The 26,087-nt window shown below is 45.8% G+C and overlaps 1 protein-coding gene across 1 annotated transcript in view; it reads right to left on the bottom strand.

The window, feature by feature from the left end:
• The window catches only part of FNDC3B (fibronectin type III domain containing 3B), a 274,382-nt gene that overhangs the window by 90,066 nt on the left and 158,229 nt on the right, over nt 1–26,087 (bottom strand). The window contains exon 6 of the mRNA XM_083739234.1: nt 21,365–21,667. Within this exon, the coding sequence (XP_083595360.1) occupies nt 21,365–21,667 (303 nt within the window). The remainder of the gene's footprint in view (nt 1–21,364; nt 21,668–26,087) is intronic.

Here is a 26,087-nt window from a genome sequence, read left to right as displayed (position 1 = left end):
GATAGCAAAGTAGTTGCTGTTTCAAACAGCCCCTCCATTCCAGGCTGGTGACATAAGGACTGGGCCCTTCCATGCTCCATGCCTCACTCCCAAGCGCGGTTCCTCGCTTGCAGATGTGCCAGTCATAACATCATCTGCGCGCTCAGAATTTCTTCCAGGTTTCCAGAGGCCGTGACCACCACAATTGCTGGCAGAAACCTTTCGCTGGTCACGCAGAGTGTAGCCTCCAATTTGCTAGACAAGAGAGTGTGTTTTCCCCCTAATAGGCCGATTCCTAATAGCCCCCCATGTGCTTCCGTGCTCTCATGGCAGCTGCCAGTAGGTTGTCCAAATCCCAGCAGCTTCACATGCCTTCACTTAGCTTTCGTGACCTTGGGAGCCAGCAACCAAAATCACCATAAACCTGCCTGTGCAGCTATGCCCCTTGCCAGGAGGCCAAGGTACCTTCTTTCATTGCTGCCGTCACCATCATGCAGCAGGCACGATTTTGTATTTTAACATCTGTTTGGCCAGCTTCACAGTGAGCTTTATACACTTGTGCTCTATCTATCACCCCACCTACTCCATCACCCCAAATAATCCCTAGTATTTCGAGCGGCAAACTGGGCTCTGCAGTGCCAGAGACGGTGCCTGGTCCACTGCACCATTCTGTTCCATACCAAGACTAAGACCTGGATAGGATTGTAAACTCTAGGAAATAGGCACTCAAGGGGGGTAAGCTCTTCTGGAAAACAGGCAATCCAGAATCCTTAAGTATTTGAAGGCAGGTCAACTTAATGGGTCTTCTACCATAGCAGAGGGGGCTGTTGTTGTTGTTGTTGTTGTAAGACCAGACATGCCAGGAAATGGTTTGACCAGGATAACGGAGGAATCACAGCCCCAGACCATCCCACTCAAGGTCTGCAGCAAGGACCAATCTGAAGTTATGCTCCACCTTGCGAGTCAGGCCAATGGACCATTTGAGAAAACCGCATGGTTCTCATGGTGGCCAAGAAGTCCCAAGCTAACCATTGAGAACTGTCTTGGTGTGAATGTGCAAGTCCCACAGAACAACTAAGGTTCTCAACACCACCATACTTGAGACGACAACTGGCCAGCTTGTTCACATGGGGATCTAAGATCGATGACGACAGGTATCAGAGGAAGCCTAGATTTCAGAGCATCACTGATTGATATACATCACTGAATATTTTGACGTTTTGGTTATATTCATTTCCAAAAGCAAAGTTGGGTGGAGTTTTAGGTGAAGAAGGAAGTAGGATGCTCAAACGCATGAAACAGACCTCTGGGTGGCACGGGCATGAAGGTCACAGCTTGGATTTATGATCTTCTTTCCTCCTTTTTTACGACTGCTTAAATACAGCAGCAGCAAACACCCACCCCCTGCAAATATTACTGGCCCAAGATCTGAGCCAGTTCTTGCAACGAACAACATACAGCTGGCCAACTGAAGGCCAAGCAAAGCTTTCTTGGTAAAATGGTGCTGCCTATGACAATATACGAGGGCGAGCGCAGCTGATGCAACATGTGTTTTGCCCCCTTGGAGGAATGCTTTTGCCTCGCAAAGGGGAACGACAGATACGCAGCATGGAGCAAAGCCACGGCTCATCGGCTTTGAAGCAACCGCCAATTAATCAGCAATACAGAAGCTGCATACATGGATAAAAGGCAAGTCCAGTTCGGCGGGTTGAACTTTAGCCTTTCTTCTCAACGTTAACCACCAACTTGGAAGCTAGGTGGCCTCTTGGTGGCTACAGCGAGAAACAGAACTTTTGTATGGAATGCTCAGAATGCATCCAGGCTGCGGACAGGCTGGAGGGCTGGTCAGCCTTCTCAGCTTGGGCGTGGTGAGCTTTGAAATCCTTCGCTCAGAAAAGTCTCAGCTTCAGCCCAGAGCCATCCAAAACAACAAGGCAGCGACTCTCACAACAGCCGTGTTGTTAGATTGGCCCCTTTTGTTGTTGTTTAGTCGTTTAGTCGTGTCCGACTCTTCGTGACCCCATGGACCAGAGAACGCCAGGCACCTCTGTCCTCCACTGCCTCCCGCAGTTTGGTCAAAGATTGGCCCCTTAATCATTGGCAAATAAACGCAGGAAATGCAACAACAACAACAAGAGGGCATAGACCTGTATAAAATTTGCACATGCTAATTTATGCATATGCATGCAAGTTTTACAAAATAATTACTATAATTTAAAAGGATATATGACTCATCTCGAGGGACACAGGTGGCACTGTGGGTTAAACCACAGAGCCTAGGACTTGCTGATCAGAAGGTTGGCGGTTCAAATCCCCGCGACGGGGTGAGCTCCCATTGCTCGGTCCCTGCTCCTGCCAACCTAGGAGTTCGAAAGCACGTCAAAGTAGATAAATAGGTACCACTCCAGTGGGAAGGTAAACGGCATTTCCATGTGCTGCTCTGGTTCGCCAGAAGCTACTTAGTCATGCTGGCCACATGACCCGGAAGCTGTACGCCGGCTCCCTTGGCCAATAAAGCGAGATGAGTGCCGCAACCCCAGAGTCAGCTACGACTGGACCTAATGGTCAGGGGTCTCTTTACCTTTTACGACTCATCTCGCCATAGTGCAGAATGCTGTGACCAGATTATCTGTGTGCTTGCAGTCCAAGTATTACCTGTTGGCTGGCAAAATCCAAGGCCTCTGCTCTCTCCCTTCTTATAGTTCTCTGTCTTCCAAACAGGCTTGGCCAGATAGCTCTTAAAACAGAGGATGGCTCCATATGACTTTACAGAGAATGGCTCTGTGAAGCAGGACCCGTGGCCGTCCTACGTATTATTTCTCAAAAGAATTGCTCTGCCTTTGCTCGAGAGCTCAAAGTAGTAAACAGACTAAAAAAATAAAAACATAATAAATGTAGAAAGCTGTTGTATGTTGAGTCAGACCATTGATCCCTCTAGATTAGTACTGTTTGCACTGACTGGCAACAGTTCTCCAGGGTTTCAGACAGGGGGCCTCTCCCTAACTTACCACCTTTACGATATTGCGTTTAAATTTCTTAATCTTATTTTTAAACATCTCGCTTAATTAAGTGTCTGATGAATGACAGCAGCAGCAATCTGTAAATTAGCATTTATTTCTCAGCAACTGCAAAGGCTGCTGTGCAGTTTCCAAACAAATTGCTCCAAATATCCTTGCAAATGACCTCTTTTTAGGAGAAGATATTTGCTTCCAACTTCAGAAGCTGTGCTGTGAAGAGAGATACGGGGGTAGCAATGTTACTCCCATTATATTTTGCTTATATTTATAGTTATTTTTTTAGGCACATAGCAACACACTCCAGGAATATAGGCGAGAGCAGGTCACAGATTCAAATAACAATAGCATCCAAACTTCGGTTCTGCGGGGACAGCCAAGAAGAAATGTGACGATCTTTTCAGACTTCGTCTTGGAAAGAAAGCAACAATTCACACACAGTGGCCACGGTCAGATGAATGAACCTCGACTTAACAAAACAAACCATAGGAACGAAGGAAGATGCCTCACACTGAGGTAGATCATTGGTCCATTTAGCTCAGTACTGTCTATAAGGATTGGCAGGGTTTCAGGCACGGGTCTCTCTGAAGCCTACCTAGAGATACTGGGGGCAGAATTCGGGACCGGCTGCATGCAAAATAGATGCTCTACCAATAAGCTATGGCCCTTCATGTGAATGGGTTTTTCACAGAATTTTCATAGAATCTCAGAGTTGGAAGGGACCATGAGTCGTAGGGGAATTTTTTTTTTGAAGGGGAACGGTTAGAGCAGGGGTAGGCAACCTAAGGCCCAGGGGCTGGATGTAGCCCAATCGCCTTCTCAATCCAGCCCGTGGATGGTTCAGGAATCAGTGTGTTTTTACATGAGTAGAATGTGTCCTTTTATTTAAAACACACCTCTGGGTTATTTGTGGGGCCTGCCTGGTGTTTCTACATGAGTAGAATGTGTGCTTTTATTTAAAATGCACCTCTGGTTTATTTGTGGGGCCTGCCTGGTGTTTCTACACGAGTAGAATGTGTGCTTTTATTTAAAATGCACCTCTGGTTTATTTGTGGGGCCTGCCTGGTGTTTCTACACGAGTAGAATGTGTGCTTTTATTAAAAATGCATCTCTGGGTTATTTGTGGGGCATAGGAATTCGTTCCTATTTTTTTCCTTCAAAATATAGTCCAGCCCACCTTAAGGTCTGAGGGACGGTGGACCGGCCCATGGCTGAAAAAGGTTGCTGACCTCTTAGTCAGAGCCAGAGATGGCCGACTGCAGAGGGGACATTGCATGCGCAAGCAACATGCCTCCCTCCCCGTTGGAGCATCTTGCCCCCTATCTTAAGCCAAGCTTCCCGGGCGTTCGGAAGGTGGCGGGAGGAGTCTTGGACCCACTGGAGCACTGCACCTCCCTCCCTAGCATCTCCCTGGCTTTGGGAAGGAGACAGCAGGATTTAATACCCTAATTTACCGCAAACATTTAGGGAACTGACCTAGTTCCTCTAGTAGACTGACCGCATGCCACTGATCTCTCCCAACCCCAAGCAATGCAAGAACCTTCTGCCCAAAGTGGAGTTGAACCCACAACCCTGCGATCCAAGCATCTCACTCCCTTCTGACTGAGCTATCCCCTGCATGCAACCAACTGCACAAGCGAGAAGGACTACCTGCCACCAACATTTCTCGCAAGGCAACGTGGAAGGTGGAATATAAATATTTGTAATAAATAAATAAGATCCCAGTTAGAATAGAATATGGAGCTGTCATATTCTGGGTTGTTTAGAAGTCATTAAACCTAGATTTTCGAGTTTGGATGTAACAGGAAACTATGGTGGCCTCTGTGAGAGCATAAGAGGCTTGTTCGTATCGTGACTTGTTAAGCCAGAATTTGGTCACCTAAACTCTGGGCATTGCTTTCTTAGGTTCATGGCTATTGGTTGCCAATGGCTTAGGAAATGTCATGCCTCTTACTTCTGTTTCATTACCATTGCCTCATCCTAATCAGTCTTCTAAGAAGGAAATCACACACCTGTAAAAACAAGGTTTCAAGGAGATAGAAAAAGCCTGAGAGCATTTGCACTGGACTTGACACAGTTCCCCTTAATCTTCTGAAAAACAGAAGCCTGTGAGAAATGATTGAATGACTTGGACCATCAGCCTTTATGCCCTTTAGTGGAAAAGTGGGGGGAGGGATGTAAACGAACATGTTATTTAAAAGACACATCCAAAACTGAGCAATATGTTCCTTTGAACAGTAAATGCAAATTGGCCTGAGAAGTTCAACTGAATTACAAAGGAAACCATACTATGGTCTGGGTTAAGAGGCTTCTAGCCTGAACTAATAAACTAAATTGGCAAAGGATCACACAAAGCCATTTGGTTTAAGCTAGACATTGTCCATAAAAAAAAAGGCTGAAAAGCTTTCAAAGAATATCTGGCGTTTGTTCTTTCCCTCATCCATGCCCATGCAGTCTAATAAATTGGTATTATCAAGTGATTAATTTGACTTCAACCTAGGCTAGGGTTCCAGATTATACATCATGCACTGAGAATTACATACATGCAAGTACTGTGTCTTAGGAGCCCAGTGCAAAAAAACTGAAAAATGAAGAAAAAACAACAGTTGCTTTATAGTACAGGTGCCGAGGACTTTTTTCAGTCTGAAGGCTGGAACCAGATCTGGTGTACCCTCAGTGGACTACTGCTGACAGTTTAGTGCCCCACAAGAAGTCAACATTGTTCCAACAGACTTTCCCAGTCGGATGAATAGGTCTCCGAAATGGGCATCTATTTTGTATTGTTGTTTTGCTTGTTTTGTGTGTGTGTTGCTTTCTACTGTTTTTATTGTGCATTGCCTTGAGACACTTGCATGGAAGATGATGCGTGGTGATTAATAAAAATTATAGCAACATCGACAATACCAGTTGGTGAAAACCACAGCAGGGGAAGAGTGCCCTTGTCCTCGAATCTTGCTTGCAGGTTCCCCACAGGCCATCTCTGCCTGGCCACTGTAAGAACAAGAGGTTGGACTGGATAGCTCAGTTGGTTAGAATGCGGTGCTGATTATCACAAGGTTGCAGGTTCGATCCCCGTACGGGACAGCAGCATATTCCTGCATTGCAAGGGGCTGGACTAGACAATCCTCAGGGGTCCCTTATAACTCTACACTTCTGATTCTTACTAGATGGACCACTGCCTGATCCAGCAGGCTCTTAACAACATAGTGATAATGAACACCGTTCTATATACAGTCATACCTTGGGTTAAATATGCTTCAGGTTGAACATTTTCAGGTTACGCTCCATGGCGACCTGGAAGTAATGGAACGCGTTACTTCCGGGTTTCGACACTCACACAGACGCTCAAAATGGTGTCATGCGCATACATGACAAATCGCGACCCGCACATGTACAGACGTGGGTTGCATTTGCTTCAGGATGTGAACGGGGCTCCAGAACGGATCCCGTTCGCATCCAGAGGTACCACTGTACAGGTAACAAGCGTCCTAATAAAATATGCAGATTCTTATCACAGCAAATTACATCATCTTTAAAAATTAGTCCAGTACCCCAGTTACGGGACGCAGGTGGCGCTGTGGGTTAAAGCCTCAGCGCCTAGGACTTGCCGATCGAAAGGTCGGCGGTTCGAATCCCTGCAGCGGGGTGCGCTCCCGCTGCTCGGTCCCAGCGCTTGCCAACCTAGCAGTTCGAAAGCACCTCCGGGTGAAAGTAGATAAATAGGGACCGCTTACCAGCGGGAAGGTAAACGGCGTTTCCATGTGCGGCTCTGGCTCGCCAGAGAAGCGATGTCACGCTGGCCACGTGACCCGGAAGTGTCTCCGGACAGCGCTGGCCCCTGGCCTCTTAAGTGAGATGGGCGCACAACCCCAGAGTCTGTCAAGACTGGCCTGTACGAGCAGGGGTACCTTTACCTTTACCTTTTACCTCAGTTACACATATGAAAAATTATCACCAAGGACAGTATCTCCACCCAGGCAGATGAAGCTCTCACCATCCAACTTTGCACCCAGAGATGCACTGTAAATCTGGATGTGCATCAGGACACAAGCAGGCCTCTCATCTGCAGACCAGGTTTTCCTGGTACTTGGAGAAGTTAAAGTTTCTCAAAATGCTTTGGTGAGAGAAACCTGGGCTTCTCAAAAAACAACAACCACGCCTGTGAAATGTTACCATACCCAATTAGGAATTTTTAGACGAAAGAAGATTGGAGGATGAAATTGATGGACTAGGAAGAACTAGACAAACTAACGGGAAGAATTCGAAACCAGCGGGACCAGAGATTGACAGAAGATTGGCGTAAATTTACGGACTATTTGAAAAGTAATTGCAATGATTCGATTACATTTGTAGGTTTGCAGGAAGTTTTGTAAGGGGAATAATTTGAATTATTGCATTATTGAACGAAAAGGTTGACGTTTGTTATGATAATTAAAGGCAATATGAATTTAAGAACTGCGGGAGAAATTATAAAAATGGGAGATCATCAGAGGTGCTGATGGAAGTCCAAAACATTGTATAAGAGGTGAAATTTTGTGAAATGTATGTCAACTAAAATGTTTTAAAATGAATAAAAATTATATATACATACATACATACATATATATATATATATGTGTGTGTGTGTGTGTGTGTGTGTAATTCCATATATATATATATATATATATATATATATATATATATATGGAATTTTTCCATTCATTGTATTAGGTTATTCATGATGATTGCTCAAGCCATGCATAGCTGCTTTCGAATTTAAGAATGGGTTGGGGAATTTTTTGAACCAAGGCCCTCAATCTCACTGGACATTTCACCAAAACAAGGTTAAAGTCTCTCTCCCTCTCTTGCTGGTGAGAAGGAATTTCGAGTGTCTCCTTTAGAGTCAAGATGCAAGTTTTCATCGCGAGGAGATGAAAAGGAAGCTGAAAAGTCCAGACTAGTCCCCTTTGATTCCTCATTCATCTGCTGCAAGAGGCACTTGGCTTTTGTGGGGAGAGGAACGGGGAAATTCTGCAGCGGACAAGCAGAGGCTAATAGGACAGCCTGAGCCAAGTTATTACCCAAGAAACAGAGAAAACAGAGTTTATTAACCATTTCTCTCAATTAATATTTTGACCCCCGGCTCCCTTCCCAAGACCACACTAGGGTGCAGCCGAAGCGATAAAAGGCTCCATTTGAGAATATTACGTAAAGCCTCAAATTTGAATTGAATTAAGAGGCCCAGGTAGTAAGTAGTAAATGAACTGAGCTACTCGTAATTAAAAGGGGGGGAAGCTAATAGGTTTTGTGTAAATTTTGGTTTACGGCTGAGTGCGGCTTTGAAATTGCAAGCATTCCATCTGCTCACCAGCTGTGTACTCTAATCCCCCTTAATAACTGCAGCTTGCTCCACACCATGAGAACCCAAGGCCCTTCAAAACTTTCCCTTCGCATTCACTGCCAGAATTGGTTGTTGTTGTTTTTTTTTAAAAAGCACACATCTCTGCAATGAATGCAGCATCCATGTGACTCTGCCCTTGATGGCTGCTCAGAAACTTCATGCTGGTCCAGCACCTGGCACCTGCCTTTTTAGAGAGAGCTGCCAGGGCTAGGCTGGGGGAAAATGGTACCCAAATCTAGACAGGAAGGCAAATGGCAACCATTCAAAGGAGGGACCAGAGCTATGAGGCCACAGAAGCTGGGGAAATGTTTTTTTAAAATGTATTAATTTATAATGGTCCATTCCACTTTCTCAAGGATACCCCAGGAATTATAAGAAGGGTCTGCCAGATCAGGCCAAAGACCCATCAAATGTAGCATCTTGTTATCACTGTGGCCAACTAGATTGCTACAGAAGCTCAAAAAAAATGCTCTCTGCTCCTGCAGCTTCCAGCAACTGATATCCAGAAGCATATTTCCTCTGGCCGTGGAGGCAGGGCACAGCTATCATGGCTAGAAGCCACTGATAGCCTCATTTTCCATGGATTTGCTTAATCCTCTTCTAAAGCCATCCAAAAGTTGCCGTCTATCACTGCCTCCCGCAGGAGCAACTTCCGGAGTTTCCTCACTCCCAATTCTGCCACATGAAGATCACCTCCCAAATGATAAAGCAGTGTAACATCTGCAAACAGACTTGATGCTACCAGGCTCAAAACCCACAGAACCTGGGCATGAAAACAACCCCGTTCAGCACACTCCAGTTGGTCAAAGTGCAACACTGCACCATGTTTGGTTCTGAAAAGGGAAGGCCTACAAGGTCACACAAGATCCCCTGCTTCCTATCTGTGCTTGAGAGGTTGGGATCATAATGTCAGCAGTAGGCCATTGGTATTTTAGATTTCGAGAAGTAAGACTGGAATTTCTTCTCGTGCTGTGGGATAAGTTTAGGGATAAGAACCTGTGGTCCTCCAGGTATTGGTGGACTCCAAATCCCATCAGCAAGTATGGCCAATGGTTCCCCTTCCCATTCGTTTTTATTAAAGATTAATCCCATGTCTAGTTAATGTCCCTCTAACTATGGTGATAGGCTATGATCAAATGCCTACGGTTTGTTTCCATTATCTCCCTGAGACAAAAGAATGGTAGAAGAGGCGTAATTAATCATGCAAGTGACAAAAGTCAATTTTCACCCTGCTTTTGGTGCTGGGGAAGAGCTGGAAACTGCAAGACAGGAACTCTGTAGTCTGAAAGCAGGAAATACGGCTGAGGAAGCATTATGAAAAATTAGTCATCGAAGTTCAGTGAGAATTTGGCTTCTCGGCTCTCGCCACGCGCAGCAAGTTAACACAGCAAAGGATGCTATTTCATACTAAGAATGTAAGAAAATGCAGTAATATTACGCAAGGAGGACAAGCCCTACCATTTAAGCAAAAAGGCCAGCTCCAACATTTCTGCAGGGAGAAGGGGATTTGCAGGTATCACTTCAGGGTAAGTAGCATGCCAACCATCTTGTTTATTATTATAATTTTCAGAACCACGGCAGAGGGGCTGTCAAGTGGAATTTGCTGCCTGAGGCAGCAAATGTCTTGGGCCTCCTCTGTATGTAAGTTCAGCTATTTTATCACAGACTAAACTCCTTGGCAAGATTCATAGAAACACACCCCTGGCGAAGCACCAGCTGTCGAGCAGAAGAGACTCTGCCTGAAAGGATGATGCATCTTTAAGCTTTTAAATAAGAGTCCTCCTTGTATACACTAGGCTAGTGATTGATTTACAACAGGGAAATCTCTTCCCTTTTACATACACCTTCAGCCTGCCTGCCCACAGCTATAAACGTCCAATTTTTCTCGGCCAGCAAATGCATTTTCTCTGCCTCCACATTTCGTCATCCATGACCCTGGTCAACAATGGGCTTTCCTGCAAGAAGGGAGGTGACCTTCCACCAAGAATTACACCCTCCGTGTCTCTTGTGCTTATGGCATGGGTAGGCAAACCAAGGCCCGGGGGCCGGATCCAGCCCAATCACCTTCTAAATCCTGCCCGCGAATCAGCGTGTTTTTACATGAGTATAATGTGTGCTTTTATTTAAAATGCACCTCTGGGTTATTTGTGGGGCATAGGAATTCGTACATCTTTTTCCCTTCAAAATATAGTCCGGCCCCCCACAAGGTCTGAGGGGCAGTGGACCGGCCCCCTGCTGAAAAATTTGCTGACCCATGGCTTATGGATTGGCAATTGGAACTGTAAGAGGCATTCGGGTGGCCAGATGTGGTCCCACTGCGGGCAATCGCTACAACCAGCCTCGAAATCGCTATAACCAGCCTCAACATCAGTCCTATGTTATTTTACTCCTCAGAGTAAGAACATAAAACCAACAAAGACCACATCCTCCGTTTTCTTAACCGCAGCTAGATTAATAATGGCAAAAAATGGGATAACTTTAAATGCAAATCTTTTTGAAGTCTGAATTTTGCAATATGGGACATTGTGCTTATGTACAAATTAACCATTTCACAGAAGGAATATCGACCGGGGGTGGGGGAAGGCTCACACCTTATATATGGCATGCCATCCTTTTACTGACTTTGTTAAGACAACTGATCGTGCTTTTCACCGTCCATCAATTCAAGGAATCTTATGGAGAGACATATTCATTTGATGGCCTTTCTTGGAACCTCTAAAACTACAACCATCTTTCCTGTACAACCACTAAGCTCCCTTTTCCTTATATGGGTATGTTTTGTTACTTGAAATTCTTGTTGCTGGCATCTGCCTGTCTTGGGAGACAATGGAAGAATGTGCCTTTGGAGGCAAAGTCAAACTGCTGGTAGGATGCAGCGACTGGCCTGCTGTGACAACTTTAAAACAGCAAAAAAGAAAAGAGCTAAGTGTTTAGTTTTGCTTTATGATCATGGCTGGCACTTAAGGCTGGGCATCCAAATCTGTTTCCTAAGACTGGATCGGAATAGGAAATAAAAAGTTGTATAAGGAATTGGTCTAACTCCTTAGAGCTAATTGGTACCACCAGCTGCACTGTGTTTTGCAAAGCAGTAGCCAGATTTGTAAGGCAAGCCACAAAATCCTATCTATCCCATTGACCAGTGTTTCCCAACCTTGTGCCTCCAGATGTTTTTGGCCTACAACTCCCATCATCCCTAGCTAGCAAGACCAGTGGTCAGGGATGATGGGAGTTGTAGGCCAAAAACATCTGGAGGCACAAGGTTGGGAAACACTGCCATTGACTATCCACACCACTCGCGAGATAATTGAGATCTTATCACCAAACTATGGTTTGCTATTTTCCCTAAACCAATATCACCAAGGAAACCATGGTTTGAGATGGCCAGCAAACTAGGATTTCAGACCAGGGATTAAAGCTAGTTTAGAAAAACTGTGGTTTGACACCACGTCCAAAAGTCAATCAACAAAGGTTACTGTCTAGCACAGTGTCTGGAGATTTGCAGGGAAGGTTGGGGCAGAGGTAAATTGCACAAGCCATAGTTTGCCAGTACATTTTCTAAAGCAAATCATGATTTCAATCACTGCACTTAGTGCAAAAATAATTTAGAGTAATCTCTGAACCAACCCTTCAGCTCACTTCAGACACCCAACCATGGTGTCTATCATAATTATAGTTGGCCTGATGTCTGAACTGATAAGCTGTTATTTACAACCGGCTGACAAACCTGAATTGGAACTCGTGAACTGAAGTTAGTTTATAGAGACGATAGTCTGTGCTGTCTATGGTTTGGCACGACACATGAACTTACAAGCTACAGCTATAGCCATTTCTACACTCCCAGAGTTGGAAGCAACATGAAGACAGAAGTGAACTTACAAAGCCTAATGCTAATCATCTTAAGAATGGAAGGAGAAAAGCAGATCTAAGCCATGGTTTAATAGATGTGTGCTCCCATACTGGTGAGTCAGAATACACAAAACTGACCACACTCATATCCTGCATGTTTGCATGCTTTGAAAGAGCTCATGAACCTTGCCACAAATGACTGCAACTATATGGGCCCCTGCTCAGTGTGTGTGTGTGTGTGTGTGTGTTAGTCATGAAATGGCTTAGGGTGGGGAAAGAACAGCATTACCTATTGACACTGATGTGACAGGGACCTGTAGCTCATTATGCAATGCAGAGTATTCCACTAAGCATGTTACCTGGACAAAAACCACATTTGCCCAGAGGGGGAAAAATACATTTGTCTGAGTAGCTGGAAAGTACAAATTTTCCCCACAACAGGTGCGCTAGCTGTGGGAAGAAGATCCTGCAGCAAACAGCTCAAACAGCTACCGTATTTATTGTGCAGAAAAACAACAACAATGTTGTCTGGAAAAGCCTGCAAAATGTTGCAGTTGCTTTTCAAACCCTCAAAACTCTGTTAATCAGCCTGCCTATTACACGGAAACCCTTCCAGCTTCTACTCAGCTCCCTTTCCTACTGTACAGTGCAAGCAGAATCCAGTCCCAGAGAATTTCAGCACCAGTTATGTATAGGGATCCTGAAGCACCATTCCTTAGCAGCTTGTGTGGCAACAAGACTGTTGTTGTTTGACAGCAACACGCCTGCCAAAATCACATCGCAGAAGCTGGCTCTTCAGATTGCTCCGGAGATCCAGAAGGAAGCTGCCAGCTGCCATGTCATACACATGTCAGCTAAACCGTGGACTTCATTTACAAATACCGAATGCTGCTTTGCTTGATTTTTCCTCTTTCTCAACAAACCACACATTGCAGCTTTGTGAGAATGTGCATGCAAAAGGCTGTGTTTCGAAGTCTCCTCTAAAACATATTTTCACCCCCATCGCATTTTGAATAGCGGAGGTTCCCTCCTGCATCCTAAAAAGTAAATAATTTTATCAGATATTTTGCCTGACTCGGACTAAACCGGCTGTAAAAAACATTATTTAGTTGCTCTGAGTGCAGCAGGTCTGGGCTTTGTTTTTAAACTTTTGTGCCTGTGAGAGCGCACACTGACCTAAGCGGAGGTGATGCTGGATTTCTATTAGACATGGGAAACAGATCAGGGTCCAGCTTCAAGACCACTGCAGCCGGGGCTTAAGAAGAGTTTGGATTTGATATCCCTCTTTATCACTACCCAAAGGAGTCTCAAAGCAGCTAACAATTTCCTTTTCCCTTTCTCCCCCACAACAAACACTCTGTGAGGTGAGTGAGGCTGAGAGACTTCAGAGAAGTGTGACTGGCCCAAGGTCACCCAGCAGCTGCATGTGGAGGAGTGGGGACGCGAACCCGGTTCACCAGATTACAAGTCCACTGCTCTTAACCACTACACCACGCTGGCTTAAGAATGTATGAGCAGCAATGTTGGATCATGCCATTCAGTGGCCCATCTAATCCAGCATCCTATTCTCCCCATGGCCAACCAGATACCTGTGGGAAGCCCACAACAGGAAAAGGGCCCAGAAGCAGTCTCCCCGCCTATGATTCCCAGCATCTTGCATTCAGAGGCATGCTGACCCTGACAATTATTCTTATTCTTATTTATTAAATTTGTATACTGCCTGTCAGGGGACTGCCATCGGAACAGGGGAGTGGGGCAGGGAAATACAGAGAGATTCTGACACTTTTGTCCAGTGGTGGGAAAAGCCACACCTCCAGTGGAGCAGAGGGGGAAGGGGGTAGCCAAGCGAGGGCAGGGCTCGAAGACGCTACTGAGAGTCCAAGCACCTCATCTAGACCGGCTGACCAGGAAACAGACATGCCGTTTCCGTCGCCCAGCTTGCGCAGAGGGGTGAAACGTAAGGAGGGGATGTGGAGATTTGGGGTGTCTAAGTTATTATGTTGGGGGAGAAACCGGAAGGGGCCACTCCCGGAATCTGTAAGTGACTAAGGTGGACATGAACTTTGGGGTTCTGCGCTGTAAATAGTTTGCACCAAAACCTGTAAAAGACAGGTCGGAGTCTTGCCTGGTTACTCACGAGCAACCACCACCAGCACCTGACACTGCCCTTCATCCATGGATCTCAGGGTGGTTCACAACATAAAATTACAATATAAAAAAAGCAGGATACATAATAAAAACAATAACAAAAACAAACCAATAATCCCCACTTTCCACAAACACATTTGGTTGAAGAGAACGTTTTCACCTGATGCCTAAGTGTCTAATGAAGGCGCCAGGCGAACCTCCCCAGGGAGAACATTCCACAAACAGGGAGCCGCTGCAGAAAAGGCCCCTTCTCGTATTTCCACCCTCTTGGATGGGATTAATAATTTTTATTAATTTTCACAACCAACAAAAGACAAGAAAGAAAACAACAGCGCACACAAAGAAAGAAAAGAAATAGACATATACAAAACACAAAAAGTGTGACTTCCCCATACCTCCCTTACACTGCATCCTTGTTTTGCAATTTTTCAGCAACCCTTTAGTCCTTTTTTCTATTTGTATCTCTCTCAAGTTTCTTAACATTATTATTTACAGCTGTAATTCTCTGTTTCTTACCCCCTGACATCTTAACAGTCCACAATCTTACAACAATTTTTAAGATATAATTTAAATTTTTTCCAGTCCTCCTCCACTGTCTCTTTCCTCTGGTCACGGATTCTGCCGGTCATCTCCGCCAGTCCCATAAATTCAGTCACCTTCATCTGCCATTCTTCCAGAGTGGGTAGTTCTTGCGTCTTCCAATACTTTGCCGTATTTCCACCCTCTTGATCTCTCGTGGAGAAGGCACACGAAGAAGGGCCTCGGATGACGATCGCAGGCTCTGAGTAGGTTCATATGGGGAGAGGCAGTCCTTGAGGTGTTGTGGTTCTGAGCCATTTAAGGCTCTATAGGTCAAAACCAGCACCTTGAATTGGGCCTGGTAACTAATGGGCAGCCTGGCCAGGGTCAGCATGATATGCTCCAACCATCCTGCCCTGGTGAGCAACCTGGCTGCCAAATTCTGCACCAGCTGAAGTTTCCAAACAATGGAGACAGAAATACAGCTATCATTTGAATCCAGGCTCTTTAATCCAGCACACTACCACAAAACGCTCTCAGCGATGCTATGGGAAACGCTTTAAAAAAGAGAGCAGAATTTTCTCGGTAAGGTGCAATTTACTCTAACTCCAAACATTCTTAAATAAGTATGTTTGGCTGCTTAAGCCAACCCAACTCAAGCGATCTCTTGCCAACGACTCCAGTTATTCAGCGCCGAACACATCGCTGGTGCCACACTGTGTGAACAGCGGACCTGTGACCTTCTGAGGGTCACACAGTTTTGTATTATGTACATCCCTTTCCCCTCTCTGGGCCATTTGGACAAAATTAGTTTGTGCTTTAATGGAGCTCATCCAAACACTGCTCCTCGCAACATCCTGCTGAGAAGATTGTCAGGTGCAATGGCAAAATGTCCTAAGTAAATTTAAATAGGAAGACAGCCGACCCACAAGAGGCTTTTTAAACATCCCCGTTCTGGTGCGTTTGGCTCTAAAAGCCTTACAGGAAGAGCTTCCATGGCTTTGAGAAATGCACGTTCTTTGCCTTCACTGGGAAATTCCTCCCCAATTTTCCACTTCAGAGCTTGCAGGGTATCCAACCTAAGGAGCTGAAGGTATTTCTGAAACTCCTCGGCTTGCAGTTTCATTAGGAAGCAAACTTTGCAAAACCGAAATCCAAAGGGCAAGACTGTCTTCTTAAGATTATCTGGAAGGGCGGTAAACAAATTCAGCCTCCTCTCAGACACACACCAATTTGATTAACGTTTCCTGCATTGTTTTCTGTCCTTTCCTTTGTGCAATTTTAACTAAAAAGCACTCCCTAGCTGACCCAGTGAATGTTCCAGCACTTGACTTCATTCCGTTTTCTTGGCATTTTCCAGCCACGATCATGCTCCACAGCTGTGCAGCCTGCAGAACTTCCCAGAAAAATGTAGCTTCAAAATATCTCCTAATCAGAGCCAGGGAAGAAGAAAACAAGTCCACTTCTTTTAGGTGAAGAATGGCAGAGGAGAAGCAACCAACTTCCGTGAGTCTGGCAGCATGATCCGAAGAACTTTTCAAATACGAAATAATAACCTCAGGTTCACCGCCAAAACATACAGTACTTTCACATTTAGATGTTACAAATGCCCTCCTTTTATTTTCACATGTTGTCTCCCTCCCCTGAAACACAGCACTTTTCAATATTTCATAGCACATACCCCAAAGTAGCTGGTGAATTTTGATATGGCTTTGGCCTAGCCCCAGAACTGGCATTCGATTACTATTGAGATTTCCATCTTTGGTCACAATTACAGCCATGCTGCGTACCCAGAAACATGCATGCTGCTCCCTCGTATCGAAATGTAATAAAACACATCCCATTTAACTGATGTGAGCACTTGAGCACTTATTCACATGAAAAGCAACACAAATATATCCATCAAACAAGCAGAACTACTCAAAGAAAATGGCAGAAGTTTCTGTCCTGTGAGACTGCTAGTGGTATGTTACAGCTTCTTCTGTAATAAATGCCTCCTTTAGAAATTTACTAGAGTGCCCACTTTTCCCTTGACAAGCGCTAGCCTGGTATTTCTCCTGCCAGCTTCCTCCAGATACCACCCCCCCCAATTTGCTCTCGGTACCCCACACCCCATTTTGTAGCAAGCACCGCTCCGAATCAACCATCAGCGCTGCATCTCCCCACCCAACCTTTTTCTTAGCCTCTGTTCCAAAAACCAGACTGAACCATTCTTAAGGATAGGACAAGGGCAGGGACAGAAAGGGGTGGGGCAGAGGGTAATGTGGTTTTTAGGTAAAGTCACTAGAACCATCACTTGCATCTGTGTCGTGCCTAGGTAAAGGTAAAGGTAAAGGGACCCCTGACCATTAGGTCCAGTCATGGCCGACTCTGGCGTTGCGGTGCTCATCTCGCTTTATTGGCCAAGGGAGCCGGCGTACAGCTTCCGGGTCATGTGGCCAGCATGACTAAGCTGCTTCTGGCGAACCAGAGCAGTGCACGGAAACACCGTTTACCTTCCCGCCGGAACGGTACCTATTTATCTATTTGCACTTTGAGGTGCTTTCGAACTGCTAGGTTGGCAGGAGCAGGGACCAAGCAATGGGAGCTCACCCTGTCGCAGAGATTCGAACCGCTGACCTTCTGATCGGCAAGTCCTAGGCTCTGTGGTTTAACCCACAGCGCCACCCGTGTCCTCTCGGTACCCAACACCTCGTTTTGTAGCAAGCCCCACTCCAAATCAACCATCAGCGCTGCATCTCCCCACCCAACCATTTTTCTTAGCCTGTTCCAAAAACCAGATGTGCAAATGTCACTCTCATCCTCCTCATCCCTACCCCCACCCCCAAAAAACACGAGAGGAGGGCCAAGCCTAGTGTCTGTTTAGCAGTGGCTATACAGAGGTTATACAGTCATACCTCGGGTTACAGCCGCTTCAGGTTGTGTTTTCTCGGGTTACGGACTGCCGAAACCCGGAAGTACCGGAACGGGTTACTTCCGGGTTTGGGGGGCCGCGCACGCACGGAAGCGCTAAATTGCACATTGCAAATGCGCAGATGCACCAAATCGCAACCCGCGTGTGCGCAGACATGGGTTGTGAATGCTGCAGATTGCGAACGTGCATCCTGCACGGATCATGTTGGCAACCCGAGCGTCCACTGATATATGACGCAGTTACATGTTCATGGTTAAAACAAGGACAGCTGAACTTGCGTGCTCAGGAATATCTGCTCATTTTGAAGCCCCAACAGCTGGTGCCCGATGCAAAAATCCCAGTTGTTCTACAGGAGACCTAGCTTTGCCCAAAAAAATTAAATTAAAGCTACTATTTCCTGCAGCATTCAGCGCCGAGCCAGAATTTGTTGAAAGCAAAAGCGAGATTTGAGAAGCAGAAAAATCCAAGGCAGTGCTTGCCTGTGCCACTTTTGCCATCGGTAAATTTCGAAAGGGATCTTTGCGGAGACCTGCAAGACGGAAGCAAATAAACGCCAAAGCACAATGCCCGTTTGAAAAAAGCGGGGTGGAAGAACAGCTACACTTTTTTTCCCCTCTGCCAGCTTGGGAAAACAAACCAAAAGAAAAGAAAAGCATTCATTTCCCCCCTCTTGAAACTTCAGCACTAGGAGCTGCATATTGGAGTCAAAGGCAAGGCCAAGCATTCCAACCGGGGAGAGGAAGAAAGGCGAACCTTTGTAGCTCTGACATGCAGACCCTATTGACGTGAGTCATCACTACTGGAAACAAAGGGGAGCATTGTGGACCTGGACACAGGTGTGCCATTTCATAAATGCCTTGGGGGCCACTAAGTCAGAAGGGGAAGGAGACCTTGGCGATAGCAACTCTCCAAGGGTGCCCACCGACTCTGCGTTACATGCAAAACACTTGCAGCCTCTATCTCAGATGCACGCTCTTAATCATGCAATGTGCGGCTGCAGTATTAGGACAACATGCTTGCAACTCAGACAGAGACATGTCAGGATTTTTGCAAACCAAACAGCTTCTGCTGCTATTTTGCATAGGAAGCGGCCTCAAACCAGGTCAGCCTAATTGTACATGTAATCCAGTATGACTTCCTCTGACTGGGAGCAGCTCTATCATAACCAATCATATCATCATAGAATCTTAAGAGTTGGAAGGGACCCCAAGGGTCATCCAGTCCAACCCCCTGCAATGCCGGAATCTCAGCTAAAGCATCCATGACACATGGCCACCCAATCTCTGCTTAAAAACCTCTAAGGAAGAAGAGCCCACCGCCTTTCGTGGGAGTCTGTTCCACTGCCAAACAGCTCATAACTGTCAGAAAGTTTTTTCGAAAGTTTAGTTGGAATCTCCTTTCTTGTAACCTGAAGTCAATGGTTCGTGTCCTATCTTCCAGAGCAGGAGAAAACATGCATGGTCCCTCTTCCATGTGACAGACCTTGAGATATTTGAAGATGGCTATCCTATCTCCTCTCAGTCTCCTCTTTCCCAGGCTAAACATACCCAGCTCCTCTATGTTGTTATGATATGTATCAGGGATGGCCAACTGGTCGACCGCGATCGACAGGTCGATCCTTCGTTGATTGTGGTTGATTGTGGTCTCATTGTACTCCGCCGGGGAAAAAGATCACCCGGCCCTGTCCCCTTGCTCTGTCCTTCATTTGTGCACAATTGCAAAAGCCAAAGACGGAGTTATCGTTGTACGTATGTGAGTGATTAATGGCTCGACTCCCCCCAAAAGAGAATGGAAATTGGGATCTCCCCATGGGTAGATCACTGCAATTTTCCCCCCTAGGAGTAGACTGCAGTCTTTTGGGAGTTGGACGTCCCTGATATATATCAGGCTACACAGGATCTTTTTCAATCAGCTACTGCCTGATCTTTTCAAGTAGAGAAGCCAAGAACACAGGACAAACGTAGCACTCCTGGGCATAAGAAATGGTTTGGGTGTGAAGCAAATCAATGGGCAGGGCATCTGCTACATCCACTCCCTGATGTACGCTTCACTCTGTGGCCTGAGCAACTCATTTGTTGTGTCTGGAAAAAAGGAAACGACCACAGTTGCCAGATAGCTCCAAGGAATCATCCTTCATCGTTCCTGCAAGTGAAGTGGGTGTAGACCTTGCAGGTGGTGAAAGGGGTGTTTACTCGCATATGTACCCAGAAGAGCTTCAGCCAAAAGGTATATTTTATGACAAAAGAGGGCTGCTGGTTTTGCATAATCATTTAGAACGTGTAGCACCCAGGAAATCTGAAAACAGGACCCAGTGTCCATCAGCTGGAGAACTGAAAGTCAAAGTGGGCCAAACTGAGCTGGCCCCAAATTATATCCTCCAGAGATTTGTAAACATTCAGCATGTTTCCTGCTTTAATCTCCAGGAGAGGGAGCATAATGTGTTTGGTGATGGCGGCCGTTTTTGCTCGCATACAAATCTGTAATGGCTACAAATTTGAGTTGCAACTAATGGGGGTAATATTGCAATGCAGTTAAAAGACTTGCCCTCCACTCCTTATTGGGCAGGGGCTTTTAATGCATATAGAAGAGGTTAGCTTTTTAAAATTAAAAACTATATAAAACTATGCATGGTGCAGAGAAAGTGGACTCAGAGAAGTGCTTCTCTCACTCTTAGGACACTGGAACTCAGGGTCATTCCATGAAGCTGCATGTTGGAAAGGGATATGCAGGCAAAACGACGTACTTCTTCACATAGCTAAACTCTGGCATTCAAATTGCAGCTTGGAATTTAACAAAGCCCACAAGTAGCAGTTGCGCATAGTTCCTTGGGAGTAAGTCCCAGTGACCTTAATAGAATTTACTTCCAAGTTAACGTACATGCAGGAAAGCCATCTAATCTTATGTACTTCTTAAAATACCAAGGGAACCAGCACTTGTATCCCATGCTGCCAACCACTGGAACAGCAGACCTTTGCTTGCCCTATGAAATTTCAGCCTCCTCCCCTCTCCCCACACACTCTAGGCTGGGGGGGGGGCTTCTTGGAGAAGATTTGCAGGAGGCAGGGGAGAAGGGCAAGAGGAAGTTCCATTACACGAGCAAAACACGGCACGCGCCGCATTAGATACAACCCAGAAGGTATTTTTAATGCTGGTACTAGACAGCATTCAAGGGTTATTTCCGGATTCACTATAGGTGGAGTGCTGATGTTTTAACCTAAAAATGTGATCGATGTCTTTGCCAAAAAGGACAAAATACAGGGGACCTCTTTCAGGGACCTCCCTTTAGCTACAGCTCCCTGCTGAGTGTACAGTCTATGGGAAAACCCAGGTTACTATGTAATGCACAAAGTGGCTCCACAAAGAGAGAACAAGCAAAGCTCTATCCAACCTCCCCTGTCCCAATCTTTTCCGAACTTCAAAACGAAAGCAACTCGGCTTACTGCTTATGCGTCTGATGCTTCATTGAATGACATTGGTGCCCCTTTAGCTTAGTTCATTGAGAGTATGGGGTTTTTAAAAAAAACAAACTGAAATATATTACGAAGAAGCACCAGCTAACTTTACCGTGCAGTTCCTGCTCGCTTGACTTTGGGCTGCTTCTTGCTCTGCGTTCGGGTTTTTTCACGACAGGCACGGCTGCTCCTCCTCCTCCTCCTCCTCCCCCGTTCGCGGCTCCATTGTGAGCCTTGATGGTGCCATTGTAGACTGGGGAACAGTTTCCTAGATGGCTCTTGTAGATGGACGAAGGGGGGCTATTCAAACGGTTTTGGCGATCGATCTGCCGTTCTTTGATTTTTTTGTGCGGTGGTTTGTTGTACTGATCTTCCCTGGTTATGTAACTGGACATTCCATATAGTGGTATAATCTCTGAAATTTAAAGAAAAGAAACAGGTTCAGCTTAGACTCCAAAGCCAGCTTCATCAGCACTCATTTAACCACCATAATGAAAAACACTGCTTGCGTTCCCACATAACGCTAAACTTACCAGGACCATGAGATTTCCCGAAGAGGAGGTTGCAGCTGCTTTCCTCCTCCCAAGCCCTCTTTCCTGCTGAGTTGAGCTAAGCCAAGACTTGGCTTAACAAGTCATCCAATCCAGGAGTGGTGGTGAAGCTATAGGTCTCACTAACCATGAGCTGTAGCCAAGGACTGTTCTTGGTTAAGGAGACAGAATGACCACAAGTCCCAGCTTAGATGAAATGGAAACCAAACCTTGGCTTGGTTCAACACGGTGCAGCGGTAAAGAAAAGACGGAGGAAGGAACAAAATGGAATCGCGCCCCATGTTATTGTTGAAGCTTCAACAAGTGCTTGTTGTTTGCATGGTGTTATGCCTATCGGTGTGGTTGCTCGAGAGCGATCAGGCAAGATCCCTCACTGGTCTTTTCAAAGGCTTTATTATTGGTGCAAAAACATTTACAATGCAGAACGCCTCTGTTCCATGTCTTGCTCAATCACTAGCAGAATCTGAGAGTGGGCGGTCCTTAAACTTTCCCCAGCAGTCTAGTCTCTTGACCCCCAGCCGACGCCTCCCCTCTCTGCGCGAAAGCCTACTGTGCAAGGAAGGCTTGGGTAAAGGGGGACCTCCCTCCTCCCCGCTTTGCTCTGGCAAGGTGTCCTGGCACTACCTTGCACCCTCCGAGCCCTGCAGCTCTTCCCCACTAGAGGCATGGCTTCCTTCCTCCGCTGAGGAAGTGCTGCTTCCCACGATTTTTGGAGGCTCTCTGTAATCCATCTCCCCTTCCTCCTCTCGCCTCTGAGCCAATGGCAGTTCCCTGACACATGGTAAACAAGTTAGGTTTACCATGCCATGTGAATCAGATCACTGAATACTTGCATCCTATTGACACTGTACTCTTCTAAATACAGTGGTACCTCTGGTTACGTACTTAATTTGTTCTGGAGGTCCGTTCTTAACCTGAAACTGTTCTTAACCTGAAGCACCACTTTAGCTAATGGGGCCTCCTGCTTCCACCGCGCCGCTGCCACACGATTTCTGTTCTCATGCTGAAGCAAAGTTCTTAACGCAAGGTACTATTTCTGGGTTAGCGGAGTCTGTAACCTGAAGCGTCTTTAACCTGAAGTGTCTGTAACCCGAGGTACCACTGCACATGCAAATGCTTCAGCATCAAGTCAAGGTGTCTCATAGAGCCAGTAGGTCAAACCTAGAATATTTTTTATTTCAGGTTTTCAAACATAATGTCAGCAAGAGCCCTAGAAATGCACATGCCTGAAATTAACATTTTGCACCATGAGCCAATTCTGATAATCTTGCCCATTCTTGTCTAAAAAAGACACTGGCCATCCTTTAATTTGAAAATGTCCTCCGAGCAAATGCAGCCAAGAACCGCAGGTGACCACAACAACAGATGTTTTGTTACAACTTGTACCGTATCTTCACTGAAGTAGCTGAGAGGGAGGGAGGGGGGCAGAATCTGGGAGATATTGCAGCACAAAATGCTAGAGTTGTGAGCATAGCTTATATAATGATACGTGGACTTTTTCCAAACTTGCTCCAGACCTAAAAGCATATCCCAAGACCTAAAAGACTTTCAAGCACCAAGGAATGAAATGGAAGACTACTATTCATAACTCTCTGCATGGCAAAGCTATGCTTCTCATGTCCTAATTCTAAACACATGTCAAAGGGCTTTATTTCCATAAATTATAGGTTGGGCCAAGTCAACCTTCACCTAAATTTACTGTGCGGCATCTGAAACTCCATGGGGAGGCAGGAGCCTCTGACCACAGGGTTAAGCTCAGCATCATGGCATTGCCAGTTCCTCTGGAGCCACATGGAAAATGAGCGGTAATGCCAGGCATAGCTGTATATAATGCACAGCTCATTAAGGTCTACACTGGAGACCCTGCTCACAGTTCTCTCATTGAAAAAGGAGGTAAGAAATACTATGGGGAAAGTGTGGCTTTTTCAGTAATGGCCCCAAATATATGCAACAGCCTGCTCACAGAGCCCCTCTGGAGCCCAGGTTTATAGGCTTAGGAAAAATGTGCTTTTGTTGGGGGAGTTACTTATTTATAGCTTTTCTAAATCTCAGGTTTTACGTTGTCTACTGAGTATTTTAGGGTTGAGTATATCGCCATTAACAAATTGTGATACTTCCATCGTGTTGTTTATAATAATATAATAATAATAATTTATTATTTATACCCCACCCATCTGGCTGAGTTTCCCCAGCCACTCTGGGCGGCTCCCAATCAAGTGTTAAAAACAGTACAGCGTTAAATATTAAAAACTTCCCTGAACAGGGCTGCCTTCAGATGTCTTTTAAAGATAGGATAGCTGCTTATTTCCTTCACATCTGAAGGGAGGGTGTTCCACAGGGAGGGCGCCACTACTGAGAAGGCCCTCTGTCTGGTTCCCTGTAACCTCACTTCTCGCAATGAGGGAACCGCCAGAAGGTTTCATTCATTCATTTAATAAATGTGTATTCCGCCCCATACCTGTAGATCTCAGGGCAGTTTTATGAAAACAACAGTTGATAGTGAAGCATTTTCATCTGCACCAAAGGCTATATAGCTCATGGGACTCCCCACTAAAGGAAGCAGAAATCCCATCAGTGGGGAAAATGAGCTCTGAAAAGCCGTGATCGTTCAAAACACCTGGGGCGAAGGGACCCAGCTCAGGGGCAATAGCATCGGCTTTGCAAGAAGAAGGTCCCAGATCCAATATCTGGTGTCTCCAAAGCATGGCTAGCAGAGACCCCTGCCTGAAACCCTGGTGAGCTGCTGGCAGCCAGTGCATGCAGTACTGACCTAATGGTCTGACTTGGCATAAGGCAGCTTCCTATGTTGAGAAACTCACTGCAAAATCCCTGCTGCTGTTTTGAATTCTACCATTTGGGTATGACGCAGATTAACCACATCTATCAGGAACAATTCTGCTCTCAATTGCTTTCAGTTGCATGTCTTGCATTCTGATGACATTATCATAAATGGGAAAGGTCTCCCTTCCCAGCACACATGAAGAGGAGCATCTCTGATGCAGGAATCTGCTCAAATCTCACACACACAATAAGGATGGCCCTGTTACCCTCAGGGACCATGAGATAGTTTCACAGCGACATTCTTTTCCAGAAGCAGGCAAAAGATTGTTGTTGGGAGTTGTGTGTGTTTTTGCAAAATAAATAAATGACACCTCTCGTCTTTTCCATTTTTGAGAAGTCACCAGCGTGACTTCACATGACATGAGGGATAAAGGTGCTTTGTCTCTATTCATTAGTGACAAAACAGGGGACTCGTGTTTGCTTCTTTCTGACAGTGGTCCTTGCCTGGAGGGCAAGGCTTGCCAGATCTCATTTTCTTTGCTAACCTGACTGCAGCTGGCTAAACACAAATGCACCGGACAAGCACAACCACCACCCCTCGCCCGGATGGTAGGAAGCCTTGGTCCTGAAGAGTCCCTCAGACGCTTACCCAGCCTCTTTCTGAAGGCCTCCAAGAAAAGTGATTCCCCATTTATGACAAGCTATGCCAAAAGCCGGTCTTTTCTCGCAGCCCCAAACCAGATACCCAGCAGCAACTTTCAGGCAACAAGCATACCCAGCATCTTGCCTCCAACTCCCCTGGTCTTATAATTAGGAATTTCTCCCTAATGCTTCATCGAAAGCAAATCTCCTGAAGTCCCTCCCAGCCAGCGAACCCCTAACAGTGCTACAAAGCTCTAAGACAACTGGAGTCGCGATCAGCAGCACTCCTCTTCAGTGTAAGGAACTGAGATATGAAAGCTAGGAGCTTAATGGCACCCTAAACCTAGGTTATGGGCGCAACAACGGAATGTCTAGGCACACTTTATTATAACAAAAATACAAAGCTGAAAATGAACGAACTGAAGCTAAAATATTATGTTCGTTTTTCACCTGGTCTACTCCGTCCCCTGCCCACACCCCTAATATTCTTAAGTAGGTCTCTTCTCCAGTCTGCAGAGAGTAGATGGAAGTGGGGAGGCAGAAAAAGGTCCTCCTTTCCTTCCACTCTGCAGTTTTAATCTGAAATCTTAGGCGCAGTACTGTGTCCAGAGCTCAGAAACTGCTTGCGCTAATGATATAGTAAAGGTAAAGGGACCCCTGACCATTAGGTCCAGTCATGGCTGACTCTGGGGTTGCAGTGCTCATCTCGCTTTATTGGCCGAGGGAGCCGGCGTACAGCTTCCGGGTCATGTGGCCAGCAAAACTAAGCCGCTTCTGACGAACCAGAGCAGCGCACGGAAACACCGTTTACTTTCCCGCCGGAGTGGAATCTATTTATCTACTTGCACTTTGACGTGCTTT

This window comes from Podarcis gaigeae (genome assembly GCF_964106915.1).
Source record: "Podarcis gaigeae genome assembly, chromosome: 5".
In the NCBI taxonomy this organism is placed as follows: Eukaryota; Metazoa; Chordata; class Lepidosauria; order Squamata; family Lacertidae; genus Podarcis; species Podarcis gaigeae.
Note: the sequence above shows the minus strand (reverse complement) of the source record. Positions and strands in the feature narration are given on the sequence as shown.